Source organism: Notechis scutatus, chromosome 3 (genome assembly GCF_049901735.1).
Source record: "Notechis scutatus isolate UNSWTSFEM ecotype Mainland chromosome 3, rNotScu1.2, whole genome shotgun sequence".
Taxonomy (NCBI): domain Eukaryota; kingdom Metazoa; phylum Chordata; class Lepidosauria; order Squamata; family Elapidae; genus Notechis; species Notechis scutatus.
In genome coordinates, this window is record NC_142011.1 from 46,268,222 (window position 1) to 46,287,182 (window position 18,961).

Genomic DNA, 18,961 nt, shown 5'->3' on the forward strand with positions numbered 1-18,961 from the left:
CCTTCTTGAACAGCTAAGATAATCATAATTCCATTTCAGAAAACTGCTGGTCAAACTGCAGAATTCAATGTTATAATTTTTAAGTTTTGAGTTCCAAGAGTTTAGGGGCAGGCTAATTCTTCAGTAACAAGAACCATTGTCTTGTCCTATTTCACATAGCCTGAATTCAGATCTCTCTGGGTAGATTTCACAGGCAGCTCTACTGTGGTATATCTACTTTTTAATCCCTCTGTTCAGTTTTATGACACCCTGCCAAGCTTGATTTCCCTGCTTATACACATCATTCTTACTCTCTGGAATCAAGCAAGCTGTTATTCCCTGACCCCTGCCACAAATATAGATGCTACATGGTCACATGTAATCACCACAGCCTTCACTGAAATTTATATCAGGAAAACTCACATGTTGAAGGCTAAGCAGCTTTGCCCCCATACTGACACTTCACACTTTTTGCAAAATGACTAAGCAAATATTTATACCAAGTACTGAAAATACTGGAGTACTAGCACTTTTTTCCCTTCCTTTCTATATGGGGCAGAAGGAAGAGGATGTTTGTTACCCCATTAGCTACTGAAGTTCAGGAAGGGAACACTAAATGATGGTTTTGCACATTCCTTTTTATTGGCTAGAGGAAGCATTTATTAACTCTTGATGTTATCTGCAGTTCTCAGAATTTTCATAGAACTTCAATTCACCAGAAGCAAAAACTTCAAACTGCTTTGGATGGGAAAAAAAAGTATACCATGTGAGAACCTGCCCTAAATATTTGGCATATACAGGTGATCCAAATAAATATAATAAATATGGTAGTAGTAGCTTACTCTCATTAGAGTTTTGTTGAAAAGAACTTCCATTGATTAATGATTTCTAGGTAAGCATTCATATTTGGATTTTGGCTGATTTTCTGTTAAAACACTATTTTAGTTCTACAAGAAGCTATAAAAGGTCACATTTCTCCCAGGAACTAAGGAATTCTAAATATGTTTTAAAGCATTTCCATAGCTGGTCCTGGGCATTTCAGGAATTGTATTTCTGTGGCGCTGCAGTACTCTTGGCACATTTCCTTGCATTCTTCACTCATCCCTCCCAGGAATAATCCCCATAACAATGAGGCAGTAGAGCAGGATTTAGGGAGACAGCTGCCATATATATATAGAAATTACATTTATCTTTAGAATTCGATCTTTTTCTAAAATATACCCACCAAATAAACACTATCTCATTAACTCTTGAGTCTTTGAATGGCCAGGTCACTTTTTCTTTAGTCTGTCATCCATTTATGCATGCCATATGATAGAATAATCTTGCCCTGGAATCACTTTCATTCAGAATATTGTACAATTAAAATGCATCTGTAATTATTATTACTATACCCTGCCCGGAGCATATCATGAAACTATCACTCATCTACTAATTTATATCATCTAGATCATGGGTGTCAAACTCATTGCATCACATTGTCGGCACATGATGTTTTACAACATTGTTCCCATTAGCGGAGCTGGGGTGGGCATGGCCTATGTATGACGCATCTGGCCCTTGGGCTGCCAGTTTGACACCCCTGATCTAGATGATACCAATTTAGTCTTTTTATTCAGAATTAGACCATTCCCATATATATATTCCCCAGTCCACGAGTTCACACCACCTTAACTCAGGGGTCCCCAACCACCGGGCCCCGGACCGGTACCGGTCCGTGGAACATTTTCTACCGGGCCGCCGGTTTGCTGGGCGCTGCCATCTTGTTTTGATGAGAAAGTGCTTCCGGGTGAGCTTTTCCGGTTGGAAAGCGGCGTTTGGGTCCTGAAGGAATCCTCGCGCCTTAGTTTCATCGAAGGGGGGGCGGCTTCAAACGAAACTAAGGCGCGAGGATTCTTTCAGCACCCAAGGCAAGCCGAGCGACCGTCCTGAAGCCATCCCGAAGCCCATCGACAAAGGTACAAAGGAGGAGTTGAAGGTGGTGGGGAGAAGCAGGGGACGACTGGCTGGCCGGTCGCTTGGCTCGCCTTGCCTTGTCATGCGTGCTGATGCCGGTACTGGGCCGTGGATCATTTTGTGATGCCGGTACCAGGCAGTGGCACAAAAAAGGTTGGGGGCCACTGCCTTAACTGATCCTTTTTCCTTCTCCTAGATTCACCAACAAACAACACACTTATTTTTTTACTTTTTTTTCAGTCTTTCATATATGTTCTTTCCCATTTCATTTTCTTACTTTCCAAGTTGCAAACTTTAAACAATTATGGTTTTTAAAAAGACTTTTCTACATAATGGATGGGCCAGTTTGGAGACATAAAAACAAAGACCTCCTCTGGATTTCAAAACAACCAAGGAATGCTACATTATTTAATGTACCAATTTAAACTATTTACACTTCGCTTCTCTTATTCAATCTCAAATGGTATAACAAAGAATCTGTCCCAGTGCCATTTCCTGCTTTTGTATCCAACCCTGTCCATCATGCTCACTGAGGTACCCTGAGGAGAATCCCATTGTGGGACTGAATCTTCTCTGCACCACTTCTTTCTCAGTGGAAGAACTCACTACTTTGTTCACTTTTTAAAGACTTGAAATGCATGTCTTCCTACATATTTTCATTCATTTTTAATATCCTGACTTTTAACATCACTTTAAGATTTTATTTTTAAGTTGCAAATCACTGGGGTATTTCAGAAGTCAGTAGTATATATAATCTAATAAAAGAAATAAAGTGCAAAAGGCAAGGTGATTTAGTTCTCTTATATTGAGCTATAGCAACTGTGAATATCTATACTATGGAAGGTCTTGTCCCCAAACATCTTGTTATCATAACGGTACCTCAGAGATTAAATGAATAGTGTAGCCCCCTACCAAATGTGTAAAAAGGCATACAAGAAACTTGATGCAAGAATGAATTCCAGTAGCTGAATGGTGGTGTTAACAGGTAGTTACTAATCATGACATTCCAGAAACTAAGATGGTCCTGCTCCAAACTGTTTTCCAAACAAATATAACTGAGGAGGCTGAAACACAATAGAGTCTTCCTCCCTGCATGTTAGAGATATTAGCAATAGCTCTGACACTGTACACTAACTTTAAAAAAGGCAGCAATATGTCAACTTACTTCAGCTATCCCATGCAGCAGAATGTTAATGGCTCTTGATGAAGAGTATTAATTTTAAGGAAAGAAAAATCTAAGTTGTCAGAATGGATACAGATATATGGGATTTGGTGGCTTAAAAACAAGAAAGTATACTTAAATATAGATATATAATGATGTATTTTGATTTAAAATTTCATGGAAAGATATTTTTTGTTAGGCTTCAGTTGATAGGAAACAAGTTCATCTTTTTCAAAGGGTAAAAATTGAAAACGAGTCATTTGTGCTACTGCATTTATAAAAACTTGGGAACTATTTCCAAATAATATATCTTGCATATTATTTTAATGAAAATAGCAGGTGCCAGGATGCAGATGGTAGAAATATTCCCCTTCTTCAGACTCCTATTTTGAAATGCTACCATTCAGGTGTGGAAGACATGAGTCAGCTTCTGCAAAATCTTTTATTGCATAGATAAGTTATAGAAGCTGTAATAAGTCTGACCTCTTTTATCCACTGCAAGCTCTTTCGCATACAATATTATCTACTTGATCTGCATTGTTTGTTTTTGGTACCTGAGAACTAGATAGTTGCTTCTTTTGTTCCCAAGTTAAGCTGGGTTTTTTGTCACTCATGAAAATACCTACTGGAAATGAAATAAAATAAAATGTGTATACTTTAAAAATGTATACAGTTTTTGTGGACGCAGATAATCCTGAACAATGAAAATTGTTTGCAACAACTTCTTGCAAATTATGACAGTTTTCTCCTAATTAAATAAAATTCTAATCGGATTCATTTTCCCATTGTTATCTCTCTGTTGAATACTTTGGCAATCATTCAACAGTGTACTTCTTCATTCATCCCACCTTAGCATTAATGAGGCAAGTAAACAATTTCATCCATTCAAAAGTTATTAGATGCTTGTAATTAAATTCATTCCTAGGCCTCAATAAATGCACCATTTGATAATCAGAAGCATATATTCTTTTGCTGGTAATCCTATCTCAGCCTTCCCCAATCTGATGCCCTCTAACTACGGCATCATGATAACATCCAACAGTGGGAAAACTAGTTAACGTAATCCTAACTCTTCTGGGAAGGCATCAAGTTCCATTCACTTCAAAACTTAACTTCTACAAGTGAAACAATGGCTGGATTCACTGTTCAGCCTAAGGTATAATATAATTTGTTTAGCTTTGGTTCATGATATTAGTAGAATCTAGCCAATCGTTTTTTAGTCAGGAAATATTGACTATGTAAACCAGAGCTTAATGAGATATTTGAATCCAGTCAATCAAAATTGGTTTGGATAGATCCCAGAACTGCACTGAACTGCACACAGTACATAACTGAACTTTGGAATCCTCTAACCTAAGATATAGTGATGGTCCCATCAACTTAAATGTCTTTTAAAAGAAAACAAGCCCAATTAATAAAGGCATTAATGACAACCAATAATGAAAGCTGTACCTACTCTCCAGAATAATAGGACCTATATCTTTAAGTACTAATGGCAAGGGAACATTATTGGAAAACTTTTATTACTTTTAAATCATGCTTGTGAGCTTCCTGCTGCTATTTCGTTCTAGAAATAGGTTTTAGACTAAATGGATTGTTCTTCTTTTATATGAAAATATATCATGTGTGCAACTAGTTTTCCTCACTGCAAATTAATTTAGTGGAAGAGATATCAGGAATCCTGGAAAAAATCTCACTGTCAAGTATAGATTCTATAACCACCAAATATTTTCTATACCCTATAATTCTGAAATAAAAAATTGGGTTATGGAATTGAAAAGAGGAATGAAAGACTGAATTTTGTGGGAATTGGCTTCTTTATGTCCATGTTATATTTGATATTAAGTGCAGCATGGAGAAATTCTTTAGCTTTTGTAATAGTAATCATGAAGAGTCTGCAATCTTAATCAGAGATTAAGAGATTCTTTAAAAGCTCAGCTTGCAAAGAATAATTATAATCATATGCCTCATGAAGAACACAACCTTTGCAAAACTGAATTTTAGCAAGGAAAACAAAGCTGTTTGTATGGAATTCTGAGATTGTATAGACAGTTGATGAAATTATATTGCCTTTTACTCCACAAAATAAAATGAAGGATGCACCTACATCAGCATTTTTTTGACAGCTGAAAAAACAAAGGCCTTCAATCACAACCTTACTGAAGAAAGGGAATAATATAGAATACAACAAAAGAAAAAGACATGATACTATAATTTACTACTTATTCACTTGGTAAAGTAACATTTATAGAAAGAAAAATATATATGTAGCTGCAGCAGCATGACTAAGCCTGTGAGGTAAGAAACTGGAAGTCTCAAATTCCTCTTCCAGATGCCTTCAGTGTCTATTCATTTTAGTTTTAACCTCCTGTCTTGGTGCAATGGCTTGAAAGTTCTTGCTGCTACTGCCCATCTCCAGGGAATAATTTACATGGAATCTTACTAAAGTATGAAAAACAGAAGGGGCTTTTGCAACCTGTATCATTTCTCTGGGAAATTCAAATGGAAAAAATAGAAAGAAATTAAATAAATTCTATAGTTGGCCCCATGGCACAGAGATGCATAGCTGGGGGAGGGGAAAATCCTCCACAAAATCCTCTAGCTCCAGGAGCTAGACCAAACTCATAAGAACTAAATGGAATCTATGTAGCAACCATAATATTGCAATTATCTATTTTTAAAATAGCAACGGTACAGTAGAAAAAATATTCCTGGACGATGCAATGTTATTTGAAAAGCAAGAATATGTCACTACACCTGGGAGAAAAACATTGTCAAAACTCATTTTGATCAGTAAGAACTTGGCAGAGTTCCAGTAGTTAGGAACTAATTTTCCACAGATTTTTTAAATTTTGTCACAATAAATGGCTGACTGTGTATTCCAAATTTTCTTAAATAATTATGCTGACTTCATAATCACCATCCTTCCAACTCGTCCCAGGCAGAATCAAGTCATCTATCTCCTGTTGCCTCTTACTAGGGCTTTTTCGAAGTCTACAGCCCTGATTAAGAAGCTTGCTTATAACTGGATGGCCCGTTTCTCTACTTGAAAAAAGTAAACATGCAACGCTGAACTCTTATTTTTCCATCTCTGAAAATGCTATAGAATAGATTATTCACTATTCCTAATGTTTCAGCAGAACTTTAAAGCCTGAAAGCTTTAAAGAAGAGGGACTGAACTCCACTCTGCAGATTCTTTACAATAACTCTTTTTGTAATGGGGAGCGGGGGGAATAGCTGGGATGTAGGTGAGAGTGGCATTGTTCACAGGATGCTGGAATACAAATAATATGTAGCTAAGTATGAGTGCCCAGGTTCAACCTCTATTGCTGCCAAGGAAAAAGACATCAAGTAGACACTTCCTATGTAAAAAAGCAGTCAACAAATAATTTGGCAGTCAACAAATATTTCCAGCTAAGTTGCAGCATAACTCAAATCCCTAAAAAAAAATTTTTTTTTCATTTTGCAACTGAGAAGCTTTATGAAGCTCTTGAATTCCATATTTGAAGTATTTTTTTTCCAGCATCAACCACCATGTTAAAGTGAATGCTGGCTTGATTTAACAGGGATGAGCCTGATGAGGGCTATATCAGTATCTCGCCTTTCTTTGGCAGGGAAAGTCTAGGCACATTAAGCACCAGACTGCTTAGATTTTGAATAGATTTTATTCCCTTTTCTGGGAAAGTATTTTGGTTATTCCAATAGAGTCCCAATGAGGATGGTGGTATAGAAATACCTTCACAATCACCAACCAGTCTTTTCAGCCTGTTTTTAAGTTTATAATTAATAACCCCTTTCCTCACTCAGTCACTGGTTAGACCCTAAAAAATACATGGTGGCAAAATTGATAACAGACCTCCATAAATTTGTAGTAGTGGAAAAGTGATCGTGGTAAACCAGGCAGATCATCCTTTCAGAAACATTCTGTTTTGTTTTTGTAAAGGAAGTTTCCCCTGTTATGTCATGTCTGACTCTAGGGGTCAGTGCTCTTCTCCATTTCTTAGCCAGCATTGTCCAAAGAAGCTTCCATGGTCATATGGCTGGCATACCTATATGCCAAGGTACATGGAGCACTGTGGTACCTGTTTATCTACTTGCATTTGCATGCTTTCAAACTGCTAGGTTGGCAGGAGCTGGGGCAAGAACGGGAGCTCACCCTGTTATGGGGTACTTGGGTCTCGAACTGCCAATTTTCTGGTCGACAGCCCAGCATTTTAACTGCAAGGCCACTGTGTTTCTTTTCTGTTTTCGTAAATGGCCAGCACACATTGTGTACTGAAAATATGTATTGGTGGGGAGTTTTCTTTTGGGGTTGAGGGAAAGGGAGAGGGGTTTTTTGCTGCTTCAAGCCAGGTAGTGGCTTAAGTAGAGTACCAATTGAATGTATTTTTCTCTAAATTCCTGATCTAGAGGGGGCAGCATAAATTAGCTCATTGTATTTTACTGTTCTGGAGTGAGCAGTTGGAGGAATTTAGGGATAGAAGCAATGCTGTGAGGGAATGCTATACAATGCTACAGTCAAGAGCAAGACAAATAAGAATGGGGCGGACATAATTGCAAGCATTTACATTAGGTGGAGCCAGAGCAATCTTCAAAGTTGAAAGCTGCACATCTCAACAGAAAACTTATCTCCAAAAGGATCCCATTTCACAGAAATGTGAATGAAGACTAAAAGGCAGATTGTACGTATATAAAGCAGAACATGGTGGATCTAAGGTCCACACACACAACTTCAAAATATCTTCATTTGTGCTGCAATAAGAAGTATTTTATCAACTGTAATTACATTCTACTCCCAGACTTTTCAAATATCTTTAAAATGCAGCAGTTTGGTATTCTAATAAAATAGCAAAATATGTGTTTTGATGGTTATGTTATTATAGGACCACCAGATATAAAATAGCATAGTATACTTATTTAGAATCTCCATACTTACACAATTACTGGGAATATAACATTTTTTGTAACCATCCACACTTTCTGCTTCCTCTCCCATTTACCACTTTTCCTTTTTTATTCTTAAAGTTACAATTTCTAGCATACAAATATAGGATAAAGTCCATTGAAATAGGCAGAATTACAGTACTGATAAATGAACCTACATAAGCTTTCTCTACATATCTTTTATGCCTCCCAAAAATATACATTCTGGCATACCACACTCTCTAACTCTAATCCAGTTACTCTTTCTACCTTCTCTTATAGCAATTGTGGATGAGGGAAGAAAACAAATAGAACTAGAAAGCATTAAAAAATGCAAAGGAAACATAAAGCATGGGGGGAAAGAAAAGAAAATGATGGGAAAATAAAGGAAAAAGGCATAGTAAATGGAAGTAAAGTTAAACTAATACCAATAGCTTTTCATTTATCTTCAAAACCAAAAGGCGGCAAAAAAGTTTAAAGTCACAAATTAACACACTGTCAATTCTCTCTAACTTGCCCTCAGATCTTCAGGCTTCCTCTCTTTTCCACAGATTTCACAGGTTCTCTGGTTTTCAAGGAAGAATTGAGCAAACAATGTGATTCACTAGGAACATCTTTAAAGAATATCCCAGCAAGACAATAACAGCTATATTCAATCAATTTAGGGAACCAATTACAGTACAACTAAAGTAAAAAGCAGAATGTCTTTTTAGTTGAGTAAGTTGACCTTACTTTACAATAGGTACAATAACTATTATTTGGACAAGGAGCCTTAGATTGTTTATATTCTTATGATAGACAGGGTTGCTACGCACCTGGTAATTCATATTAGACAATTGGGAAAGTCACACTTTCCTTTATCAACTACAAAACAACATCGAGATTTATGTCCTATTTTCTCTTCCATCTAATCACTTTGTTTCCAGGTTGGGGGGAAAAAATAAAAATGGTGACCCAACTGGGGTTAAAGCCATGGCAATATGGAGGGTATTAGCAGCTTTGCCTCCTTCTGCCTCCATTTTGTTACCTAGATGGATAAAAAGAAAAAAAGGAAAGGAATTGATGCTCCAGTTTCATGTCTCCATGTCAATAGCTGGAAAGGGAATTCATTTCATTTTAAACTCCATTCCAGGTTCACAAGATACAAGCTAGCTGAGTTAAAAGAAAACCTAACAATCCAAATATTTTGATTTTAATTGGGGACTGAATTCTGAATTGAGTCTTTTGGAAATTTGCACCTCAAAAGTGCATGAGGTCTCTTTTTTCCTTGAATCTGAGTAAGCAACATGGTTAAGTGAAGCATAAGCACATGAACAGACCAACAGAATATTGCTTCAAACTGAGTTTGGTTGCATAAATGAGTGAAGTATAGTATAAATGATTATTCATAGTGATGCAAGCCTCAAGGGAAAAAAAGATTTCAATATTCCACATAATCCCTTAAAACTGGGTTCAGAAAAACCTTGGTTATACTTGTGAGTCTTGCAAACATAACCATTATCCAGCACTATTCAGAACAGTAATACAAGATGAATTTCCACTATTTGACCTTAAGTGATAAATTCCAGGAAAGAGAATTCCCAGCCTGGCTCCAGAAAGAGAAAGGAAGCCAATATTGAGTTGGCCTTCATTGTATGTCAGTACATTTACCAGAACCTCATAGCTGACTAAACTCCCATCCAAATACAATTGCAAATTTTATGATGGATCACTCACGAAGGCTGAAGACAGTGCATATCATGACTTTCTTGTCCAATCACAATCATTATCTGAGACAAGTAACAAGAGAAGTTATTCATTTTAAAGTCTCACTCAGCAGAATCATGACAGAACTTAGTCCTACCATGTTTTAGCTTTTTCCCTTGGATTAATTACATCTCTGATGAAATTGCATGTGCCCAAGCCCACAAAAGAGCTAGTTGTACCAGGTTGAGATTCAAAGAAATGAGAGACATCACTGCATCAGGGAAGAGCTACGTGGAAGTTGGGAATTCCTCCTGAGTAGTTCTAGATTCTATTTCAGGGCAATTAGCATCAGCTGGATGTAGGTGAATGATAAAAGACTTCCTGTATAAAAGTTTCTATAGTAGCTATGATGAGTCAGGTTCTAGAATAGTATCAGCAATAAGCTTGCCTTATATATTCTTAGCAGTGGCTTATGTAACTGATTTTTCTGGAAAACTGACCTTTACTATTGCTTAGCTATGATGGGTTGCTTATTACTTGGGTTTTGTGTATCATATCTCTGAAACATTCTTTGACCATGTCTTATCCTAATGATTTCTGCTATGGATGAGCTTGGATAATTTTATTGTTCACAAATGTATAAAAATAAGTGTGTTAAATTATCTTACTGACCATCACTTGTAGTTCATTCTTGCTGTAAGGGATCTGCTTAATAATATTGCTGTTGAAGGACAGCATTTTAAAAATTGTCTCTCATAAGGTCAAAAGGATTGAAGTATATTTTAAAGCAGTTCTGAATAGTCCTTTAGATTTTGAGAGAAGTAGATTATTTCTCTTTATAAACTGTACAGTATAAGAAAGCAGTGACAGGTACGTGACATGTTTATATAAGTTTACTATTCAAAAATATGCTCAGAGAAAAACTATATCAAAATATCTGACAATCTGTATGCAAAAGGAGGAATAATGAATAAGCAGTCAATCAGAAATCAACTTGGCATTGACTGAATCCTGAATTGCTCAAGTCCAGTGTTACAATTTATAGCATAAAGTGGAAACCTACTGGCTGTCTTGTGACATGTGACAGTCCTTAAGATAATAGTAGACTGCTGCATAAATGGAACCTAACACATAGTAGAAGGCTTATTGTGATATCTAAAAGACATGTCTTTTCTTTCAAAATCCTTATTTACACATTTGAAAGAAAAAATATCAATACAGATAGTCCTTGTTTAATGACTACTGGGGCTGGCGACTTGTTAAATCAAGAGGTTGCTAAATGAAACCATGACTGTGCTCATTTAGCAAATGCCTTGTTTAGCAAGTCTTGCAGTTACAATGGTGAAGAAAAAGTAACTTTGTGGCCAATCCTTGTATTACCACCTTCACAGGTCTGTAAAGCAAAGGAAAGCTGAAGAAAGATAAGCGTAGGCATGGTTTCACTTAGCACACTTCATTTAACAACCAGATTGCTGGTCCCAATTGTGGTCACTAAATGAGGACTACCTATACTGTGTGTTACCTTGATGTCTTATGTTGAAAAGAAAACATTTTCCTACTATAATAATTCCTATAATCTCCAATGAACATAACCGATAGCTATACCAACTGTAATGGGACATGTAGTGTAATATACCTGATAACTTGGTAAGCACTAGTTTGAAAAGGCTTTTATAAAATCTCAGTTTAATAAATTCATCCTTTGGATGACAATCAACTGTTCTTAGACTATGGCCTGTTGTCACAACGTGTTCAAACAAATTAAAATCCTAGTACAGGAATAGGCCACATTTGAAAGACCAAGCACTGCAATCAAGTTCCCAACCTTTCAGAGAACTGCAAGATTTGTGTCACATCACCAGCAGGGATATAGGTGGTTCTTTCTGTTTTTTGCCCACCTTTTGGCTGGAAGGAAGGTGGGCAGTTTTAAGATTGAAATGGAAATATGAGGTTTTCTGAAGGCAAGCTACCCCCATTCCATTCTTTAAACCCATTCCACAATCTATTAAATCATCCAGATAATACCACTGAAATGTGTCCATGCACAGCTGAATTTTGTTCATGGGATCTAGAGTATGGCAACCTATAGACTGATTATGAACACACTTTCAGATGGTTTATTGCTGTCCTAGTATATAATTCAATAGCAATAGCACTTACAGATTGCCCAGGGAGAACTGTAAAACGCTTACAAATAGCGCTTTACAGCACACTCTGGGCAGTTTACAATGTTAGCCTATTGCATCCAACAATCTGGGTCCTCATTTTACTGACCTTGGAAGGATGGAAGACAGAGTCAATCTTAAGCGCTGTCAGGATTGAACTCCAGGCGATGGGCAGAGTTTGCCTGCAATACTGCACTCTAACCATTATGCCACCAGGACTCCCCAAGCCATACAATTATTTGTTTATTAAATTTCTGTGCCACATATCTTGTCTGGAGGTGACTTGGGTAACTTCCTTTATCTTCAGCTCCCTTTTACTTCAGCTTCTGTCATCCCTTCCAGTTTCCATATGCAGAGATGGAAGCTTATAATAGTTTCAGACTGAAACCGATCCAGCCAGTCTGCATAATATTATGTTTTATTGCATTCCATCCTTCTCCCCCACTACCAACCACAAGAATACAGAAGATCAAAATACTGGCACACTTTTATGATGTCTGCAATTCCAATTAGGCCAACATAAAGCAAGAAGCAAAGCCCTAGTTGAGGTTGACAGACAGTACTGAAACCCATTGGTCCAGTCCTTTATAAGTTACAGAATTTCTTATTTATTTGTTACCTTGAAATTTTCAAGAAGCAGTTCCACAAATTCATCTCTCATTTTGGGGCATCACAATGCCACAAAGTTTGAGAATTCTGGCTAAAGGAGTTTTAAAAAGAAAAACACTTTTTCTTCTTTCCAAGGGAAAATAGCATTCCATTTTTTGTCATAGTATCTATTTATATACTATATCTGCATGAAATTTATTCTATTTTCTTTTTAAACAACTAGTATTTTATATACTGTGATTAACATAATATTTTCAGCATATCACAACTGAAATTTCCTTGTGTTTTTCTGAATGCTAACAATGCTACACTTGCAACTTTCCAATTCCCAGGAAATATAAAACATGGCAGTGAAATTCACTAAATAGCATTCTATACAATTTTACACTATCTGATAAACTTTATTGTGGCCTTTGTTCCTTCTGATGCCTTTAATGCTGTCTGCTTTTTATTGGATTCTTTTAAATTTCTGTTACTCAGATGTCTTTTCTTATTGTAAACCCCTGTGTAATCACAGGATGAAGAGCAGTATATAAATTTCATAGTGTTAATGTTAAAATTATGCATATACTTGTTCTGGGAGTATAATGCTTTCTTAGATAAGACACTTTTTAAATCTCACCTATATTTAATCCTATCAGAAGAGATTAACACCTCTGGCTGATCTGCTCACCAACTGCTACATTTCAACAAGTTATATACTGGGTGCATCTTGTTCAAATGCATCCTTATAATAAAAAAAAATCCATATTTTTGTTGGCTGTAAATATAACTGTAAAAAGACAACTGTTCTGAAAAACATGACTAGAATTAACATTTTTTTAAAATATGATGGACATGTACATCAAAAACTTAGACCCCACTGAAAAATATTTTTGTATGTTCTTATCAGTGGTGTTTTTATAAAAAAAAAACATAACCTGGGATCATACAAACCCAACAGAAATATTTAAAAAGACAAAGTTACAAGTATGTATTGGGGTAGGCCTAGAGATTTGTGATAATTTAATATATAAATATTCTCATAGGGAGACCATTTAAATGGAAATGGGGATGAACAGATCTTAAATGGGATGGGAGCTGAAGAATTATAGAACAGTGATGGAGAGGGATGTTCTGTTCATCTTAGACAGTAGAAAAAAATATAGTTTATACATTTTAACTTATTTTGTTCTATTTCTATCTCTAGTTTTCAGCCAATAAAACCCAGAACAGCTGGAGAATAGGATTATTATAAAATTTCTGCAGAAATTTCATTAAGCTTTCAAGATGTAGTAAATAAGGTTCCACAGAGTCAACAAAAAATGGGCAAATATAAACACCAAGTAAAATAATTAATGTATAGTTATGCTATTTTTGCAAAAGTATCTACAGTAATTACTGACCCATCTGAGCCATGTACCTCAGGGCTAACCCCATAACCGCTGTGCTGACATACCCAGGTACCCCATTTTGTATATGCCACGTCTTCATTAGTTTCCCTCTGTCTCATTTCTAGTAGTCTAATATGTTCAGCTGTTCAAGGTTTAAAACATGTTCTCTCTCTTTTCAACACAATTTTTGCTGGCAATATTTTTAACACACTTAATCAACCATTTGATTAATAATGTAATATGGGCTGGGGAACAGTTCAACTCCTATTGGCCATTTTGCACTGCTAGAGGCATAGCCCCTACTCCTCTAGATGCTGAGCATTGCCCTTTGTGGTCATTTTCAATTGATCTGGAGAAGATACCAGATTCCTCAGAGGGACCTTCCATGTAATGTCTGAGAGACATTTTCATCTGACCTCGTTATTGTGTACAGATTCAGTGCTCTTTTGAAAAAGGAATTAGATCTGTGTCAACAGGATTAACAGCGTGTAATCCTATGTTTCACTAAGGGTCAATTTAAACTGCGAAAAAGAGACAGATGCTGTCCATTGCATATTGCTGTCTTGTCCTTATTTCCTGTAGGGTAACAGTGGTGTTTTGACCATTCTACGGGTTATTTCTGCATCCTGTCACCTTCCCTTGTATCACTAGCAGAGAATGGAAATTGCTTGTTTATTCATTGTTCCTTCTTGCTTCACCTGTGCCCATCTGATCCATGTTACTGATCACAGGCACCAGAAGGCGTGAGGTAAGGTGGAAGATAAGGGAAGCCATGATAGTCCTCAAAAGCTTTCTTCTATATCAGCAACCTGTCACTCAGGCAATTGGAAAGATGGCTAAACTTTTCATCCTAGGAATCTTCTACACTTGCCCAACCCTAATTTACCATAGATTAAGAAGAGTGATTAGCAGTGATTCCCTACCTCATCTGTGGAAATGATGCTCACCGGAAGGGGAAAAGTAGTTAGGGGAATCCAGCAATCATTTTCCTTAACCAAGCCTGCAATAAAAATTTTAATGTTGGCACCACTAATTGCCTCTTTCCTGAGACAGGATAAAGTTCAGGGCAGCACAATTTATGCTGGCATAGTTTTCTGCTGATTCAGGAATAATATCATAATGCAGCCATCTGGTTGTGCCCCGAAACAGTCATTTATGGCTCATTAAAGTCTAAAAGAAAAGCAGCAGGAATGCTCTTCTAACTTATAAAAGGTTTTTTGCCTGGTTACTTGAAGGGGAATGTTATTGTTACAAGTAAGTCAACAAACTTGCAACAGGACTTGATATGTAACCTATAACTTTTATATTCAAACCAGTTTACTAAATAGGTTAACAAACAGTACTTAGTCTGGTTTCATTAAAAATAATTCACTGTTAATGATAAGGACCTGTCTGAGAAATTATTTTGGGAACATCTTAAATTCCAAAGTAATAAATAATCCATACAAATATCACTATCACACAATCAATAATGTGATTGTTAAGAGCAGCTATATCATATTGTATATTATGTGGGAATAAGATTATAGTTCATAATTTGAGTATATTTTGCAGTTGTACAGATAAATTATACCAAGTTCATTAAATCATACTCCACAATAAATAAAAATAATCATACCCCACTTGGTCACTTCTACTGACCCATTTATATTCATTATCCTATTATAACAACGTCTACTGTTAAGATCAACATCTTTTGATAGTCACAGATATCTAACAAACCGAGGATAGAATTGCATAATTTTGGCTAACAGCTGTCTAAATTTTCACTAAATTAGATGTTACTTTATTAAATTTTACATAGTAACTTGTATTTACTCTCTACACACAGTAAATAGCCAGGGAATTACTAGATAAAATTTAGAACTAGCAATACAACTCTGCAACAGTGTATGTTTAAACATAGGTCCCAATGGGCTCACTGGGGTTTATTTTTGGGCATGGAACTGTAGCCTAAAGATATAATAGGTAAAAATGATGGTGTGAAAGTCAACTTAAAATGTCACTGAATATGATCAAATCAGATTCCCAACCACTGCACCACTATAGAATATATTTTATTTATATTATATTGCAAAGGCGATGAACTGAAGGAAGTCTATTATTTAACAATGAACATATATGACCACAAGAAAACTCAGCACTGGGAACTTGTCATGCAAGCTGGATAGTACAATGACTGCCTTGACTAGTGCACCTTTAAAATTAAGTAAATGCAAATGTAGCACCTGTGACATTTTTGCACTTGTCAATAATTTATACACCTCCCGGTGGGGGGGAGGGGTTCAGGCTCTAGTCCAGCCAAATACATTTTTAAAAAGCATTTTAAAAATACCTTTAAATCAGGAGGTTTGCTCCGGGTAACAGGATGGGGAGCTGGGTTTGGATTGGAGACACCCAAATCTGCCGGAGCAGCAGCTGAGTCCCCAAGCTTGGCATCCATGGTTGGCATAAGGAGAGCATCTTCTGTCCCAGCAGAGTCTCCCTCTAACTGCTGCAGCTCATCTGACTTGCACCTCTTCATGCTGGGTGAGACGTCAGCCTCTGGTTCTTGCTTTTCCAAAGCATTGCAGATAACAAACAGGAGAGAAGGGGAAACGGGTGGGGGCGAAGGACCAAGTCAGATCATCCCAGAAAGCTGAAGTTCGTTTTCACCTGTGATCCGGAGGGAGGTAAGCAGACTACAGGGAGGAGCTGTGAAGAAAAACATGCCCATCCAACTCAATGCGCTGGATGGCAGGACAGGACCCTCTCCCACCACCCAACTTTGACTGCCTGAGTTAAAAACTGCAACTGGGAAAAGAGCTGGCCGGCTGGCTGGGGTTTGACTGGGAGGATGACGCGCGAGTAAACAGTATGCATTTGCTAGCGCTCCCCTCCCTTCTTTCACAGGCTACTCACTGCTTAGGAAAACGAAAGAGCGATCTTGATCTGAGCGTCCTGCATGGGCGGCAATTCTCTCCCGCCGAGGGCATCTCTTCCTCTTTTCTTTTGACGCGACGGCCAGTCACTGCTTGCTTACTTCCCCCACGCATGCAAAAAGAGAGAGAAAGAGAGAGAGAGAGAAACCCCACTTTCCGCCGTTCCTGCTGAGGCTGAAGAGCAAATCCCTCAGCCTAACCCACCCATTTAGCTAGCCGGCGGGCTAGCCTGATTGATAGCCAGGACTAGCCAATCCGAGTCGCCGCTCGATCTGGAGAGCAGGAGGAGGGTCTAAGGCTCGAGCGCTTTCCAGGTTTGGTTGGCCGGTTGGCTCTCGTCCTCCCCCGCCGCCCTCCCCTTCTCGCTCTCAGGAGCTGTCAATAGGGGAATGGTGCTGCACTGGGCTGCGGCTTTGCGGTGCGGGCGGGAGTTCGCTTCGCAGCGTTGCGGGGACGGGAGGAGGACATTGGCGTGGTCTCCTCGCGTGAACCCCTCCATTGGGTCCCGCGTAGCCTGTTTTGGGGGACGCGGCTGATATCAGTCATGCCAACTCTTTTCTATTGCCATGGGAACTCCTCCCACCAGCAAGCCACTCACCTCAAGGGCTGGTTTTGCTTTGAATTTATTCGCAGCTTCACCAGAGGGATATATTTCAGCCGTAAACGTTTGGTTGCGTTTCGGTTAGAATTCTGGCTCTGCATTTTCAGGTGTGCGTGTCAGTGTCGGCAGGACGTACAGACTTCGTACTTCTATTAACACACTTCGTTACCAATTCCATTGAAAGGAGGGGAGAGGTGTTTGATGGTCCCGCATATGCATGCAGCAAAAAGAAATCCACCACAGCACCCATCCACCTCAGGCGGCAAATGCTCCTGTGCAAACTTATTTCAAACAGGTTCTTCTGCCATTTATGCAATCGTATTTATTAATCTATGTGCTAACATTTCACCACGTGGCATTAATGTATTTGAAGCCTATCATGTGTCACATACTATTGTTTTCTTCCCCTTATTGAAAACTTTATCTTGTAACTTTTAAAAAGCAAGGCAGCAATGTGCACAACATGCTTACATATAAATCACAACTCATGTTGCTGTGTGTTATATGAAATTGGAATTACCATATGGCTTTTAAATGTTCCTTGACCTAGAAGATTTGTCTGCTGCTTTTCCCATGTGCAGGTTAGCATCATATTTATGGTGGTGATTTCCCATGGTACCCCAGACCCACACACACCATTTCAATCTCCATCAGTCCCACAAGACTTATTAGCTTTATTTATGGTTGTTTTTAGAAGACCTTCCCAGCATAGGCTCACCAAATGGGTCGGTTTACAATTCATTCCTCGGCATCAGGGTAGCATAAGTTGGCTGGACATTAATGCCTTAGACCAAAATACTTCAAGGATGACAGTGGTTCAAGAAGATTAGATCATTGAGTTCTACCCTACCTTACCTAGGGTAGTTTTATCTTAAGAACCATTATTGTAAAAATGACATACACTGTACTAGGTTCATTGAAACTTTATTAAGACTTTCAGCAAAGTCTTTTCAGGAGGGAGGTGAAGAGGAGGGAGAGAGAGGGAGTTATCAGTCCAGTTATTAAATTGAAAGATTTTTTTTTTTTACCCACCCCAGGGATCTTCAAAATCTTAACTGTTAAAGGATATTTTTTTAAAATTAAATTACTAATCCCTGATGATTCGGTGCATATGATTTTCTTTTGAAATTATCTATGCTATGTAAAGGAGGCCAACAATAAAATAATAAAACTACTGTCAACTACGGAAGCTACATGATTTATGTCTGTAACAATCTATAATTAGCTACTTTCAACTGCTATTAAAAGTTATTTGACTTATGTCCATAACAATCTCCTCAAATCATATTGCCCTTTTGGTCAGCTGTTTGTCAGCTCTTAGTCATCTGATTAACTGTAGTGTAGTAATGTTTTTGTGGGTGCGTATATATTTCCAACAGTATTTATACTGTATTTATGTAATATATAGCCTGAATAGAGGCTTTTGCTACTTCAACAATAAAGTCTTTGAACATCAATTTTGTTCCAATTTCTAATTCCTACGGAAAAAAGATGACCCACATTTTATAGATTGCTTTGAGTCTTGTTTAAAATGTTCACTTTGAGCTTTGTGGTCCAAGCAGAACTTGAACAACATATAACACACA

The 18,961-nt window shown here is 37.6% G+C and overlaps 1 protein-coding gene across 4 annotated transcripts in view; it reads right to left on the reverse strand.

Moving 5' to 3' along the window:
• TMCC2 (transmembrane and coiled-coil domain family 2) overlaps nucleotides 1-16,983 on the reverse strand; it is a 101,380-nt gene extending 84,397 nt beyond the window's left edge. Inside the window, exons 1-2 of one of the 4 annotated variants that reach the window (XM_026676811.2) lie at nucleotides 16,755-16,983; nucleotides 16,189-16,407 (exon numbers count right to left, since the gene is read on the reverse strand). In XM_026676811.2, the coding sequence (XP_026532596.2) occupies nucleotides 16,189-16,377 (189 nt within the window). In that variant the 5' untranslated portion in view covers nucleotides 16,378-16,407; nucleotides 16,755-16,983. Of the gene's footprint in view, nucleotides 1-16,188 lie in introns of all 4 variants that reach the window. The other 3 variants (XM_026676813.2, XM_026676812.2, XM_087959675.1) reach the window with 3 other exon arrangements.
• Nucleotides 16,984-18,961: the final 1,978 nt, after the last annotated feature.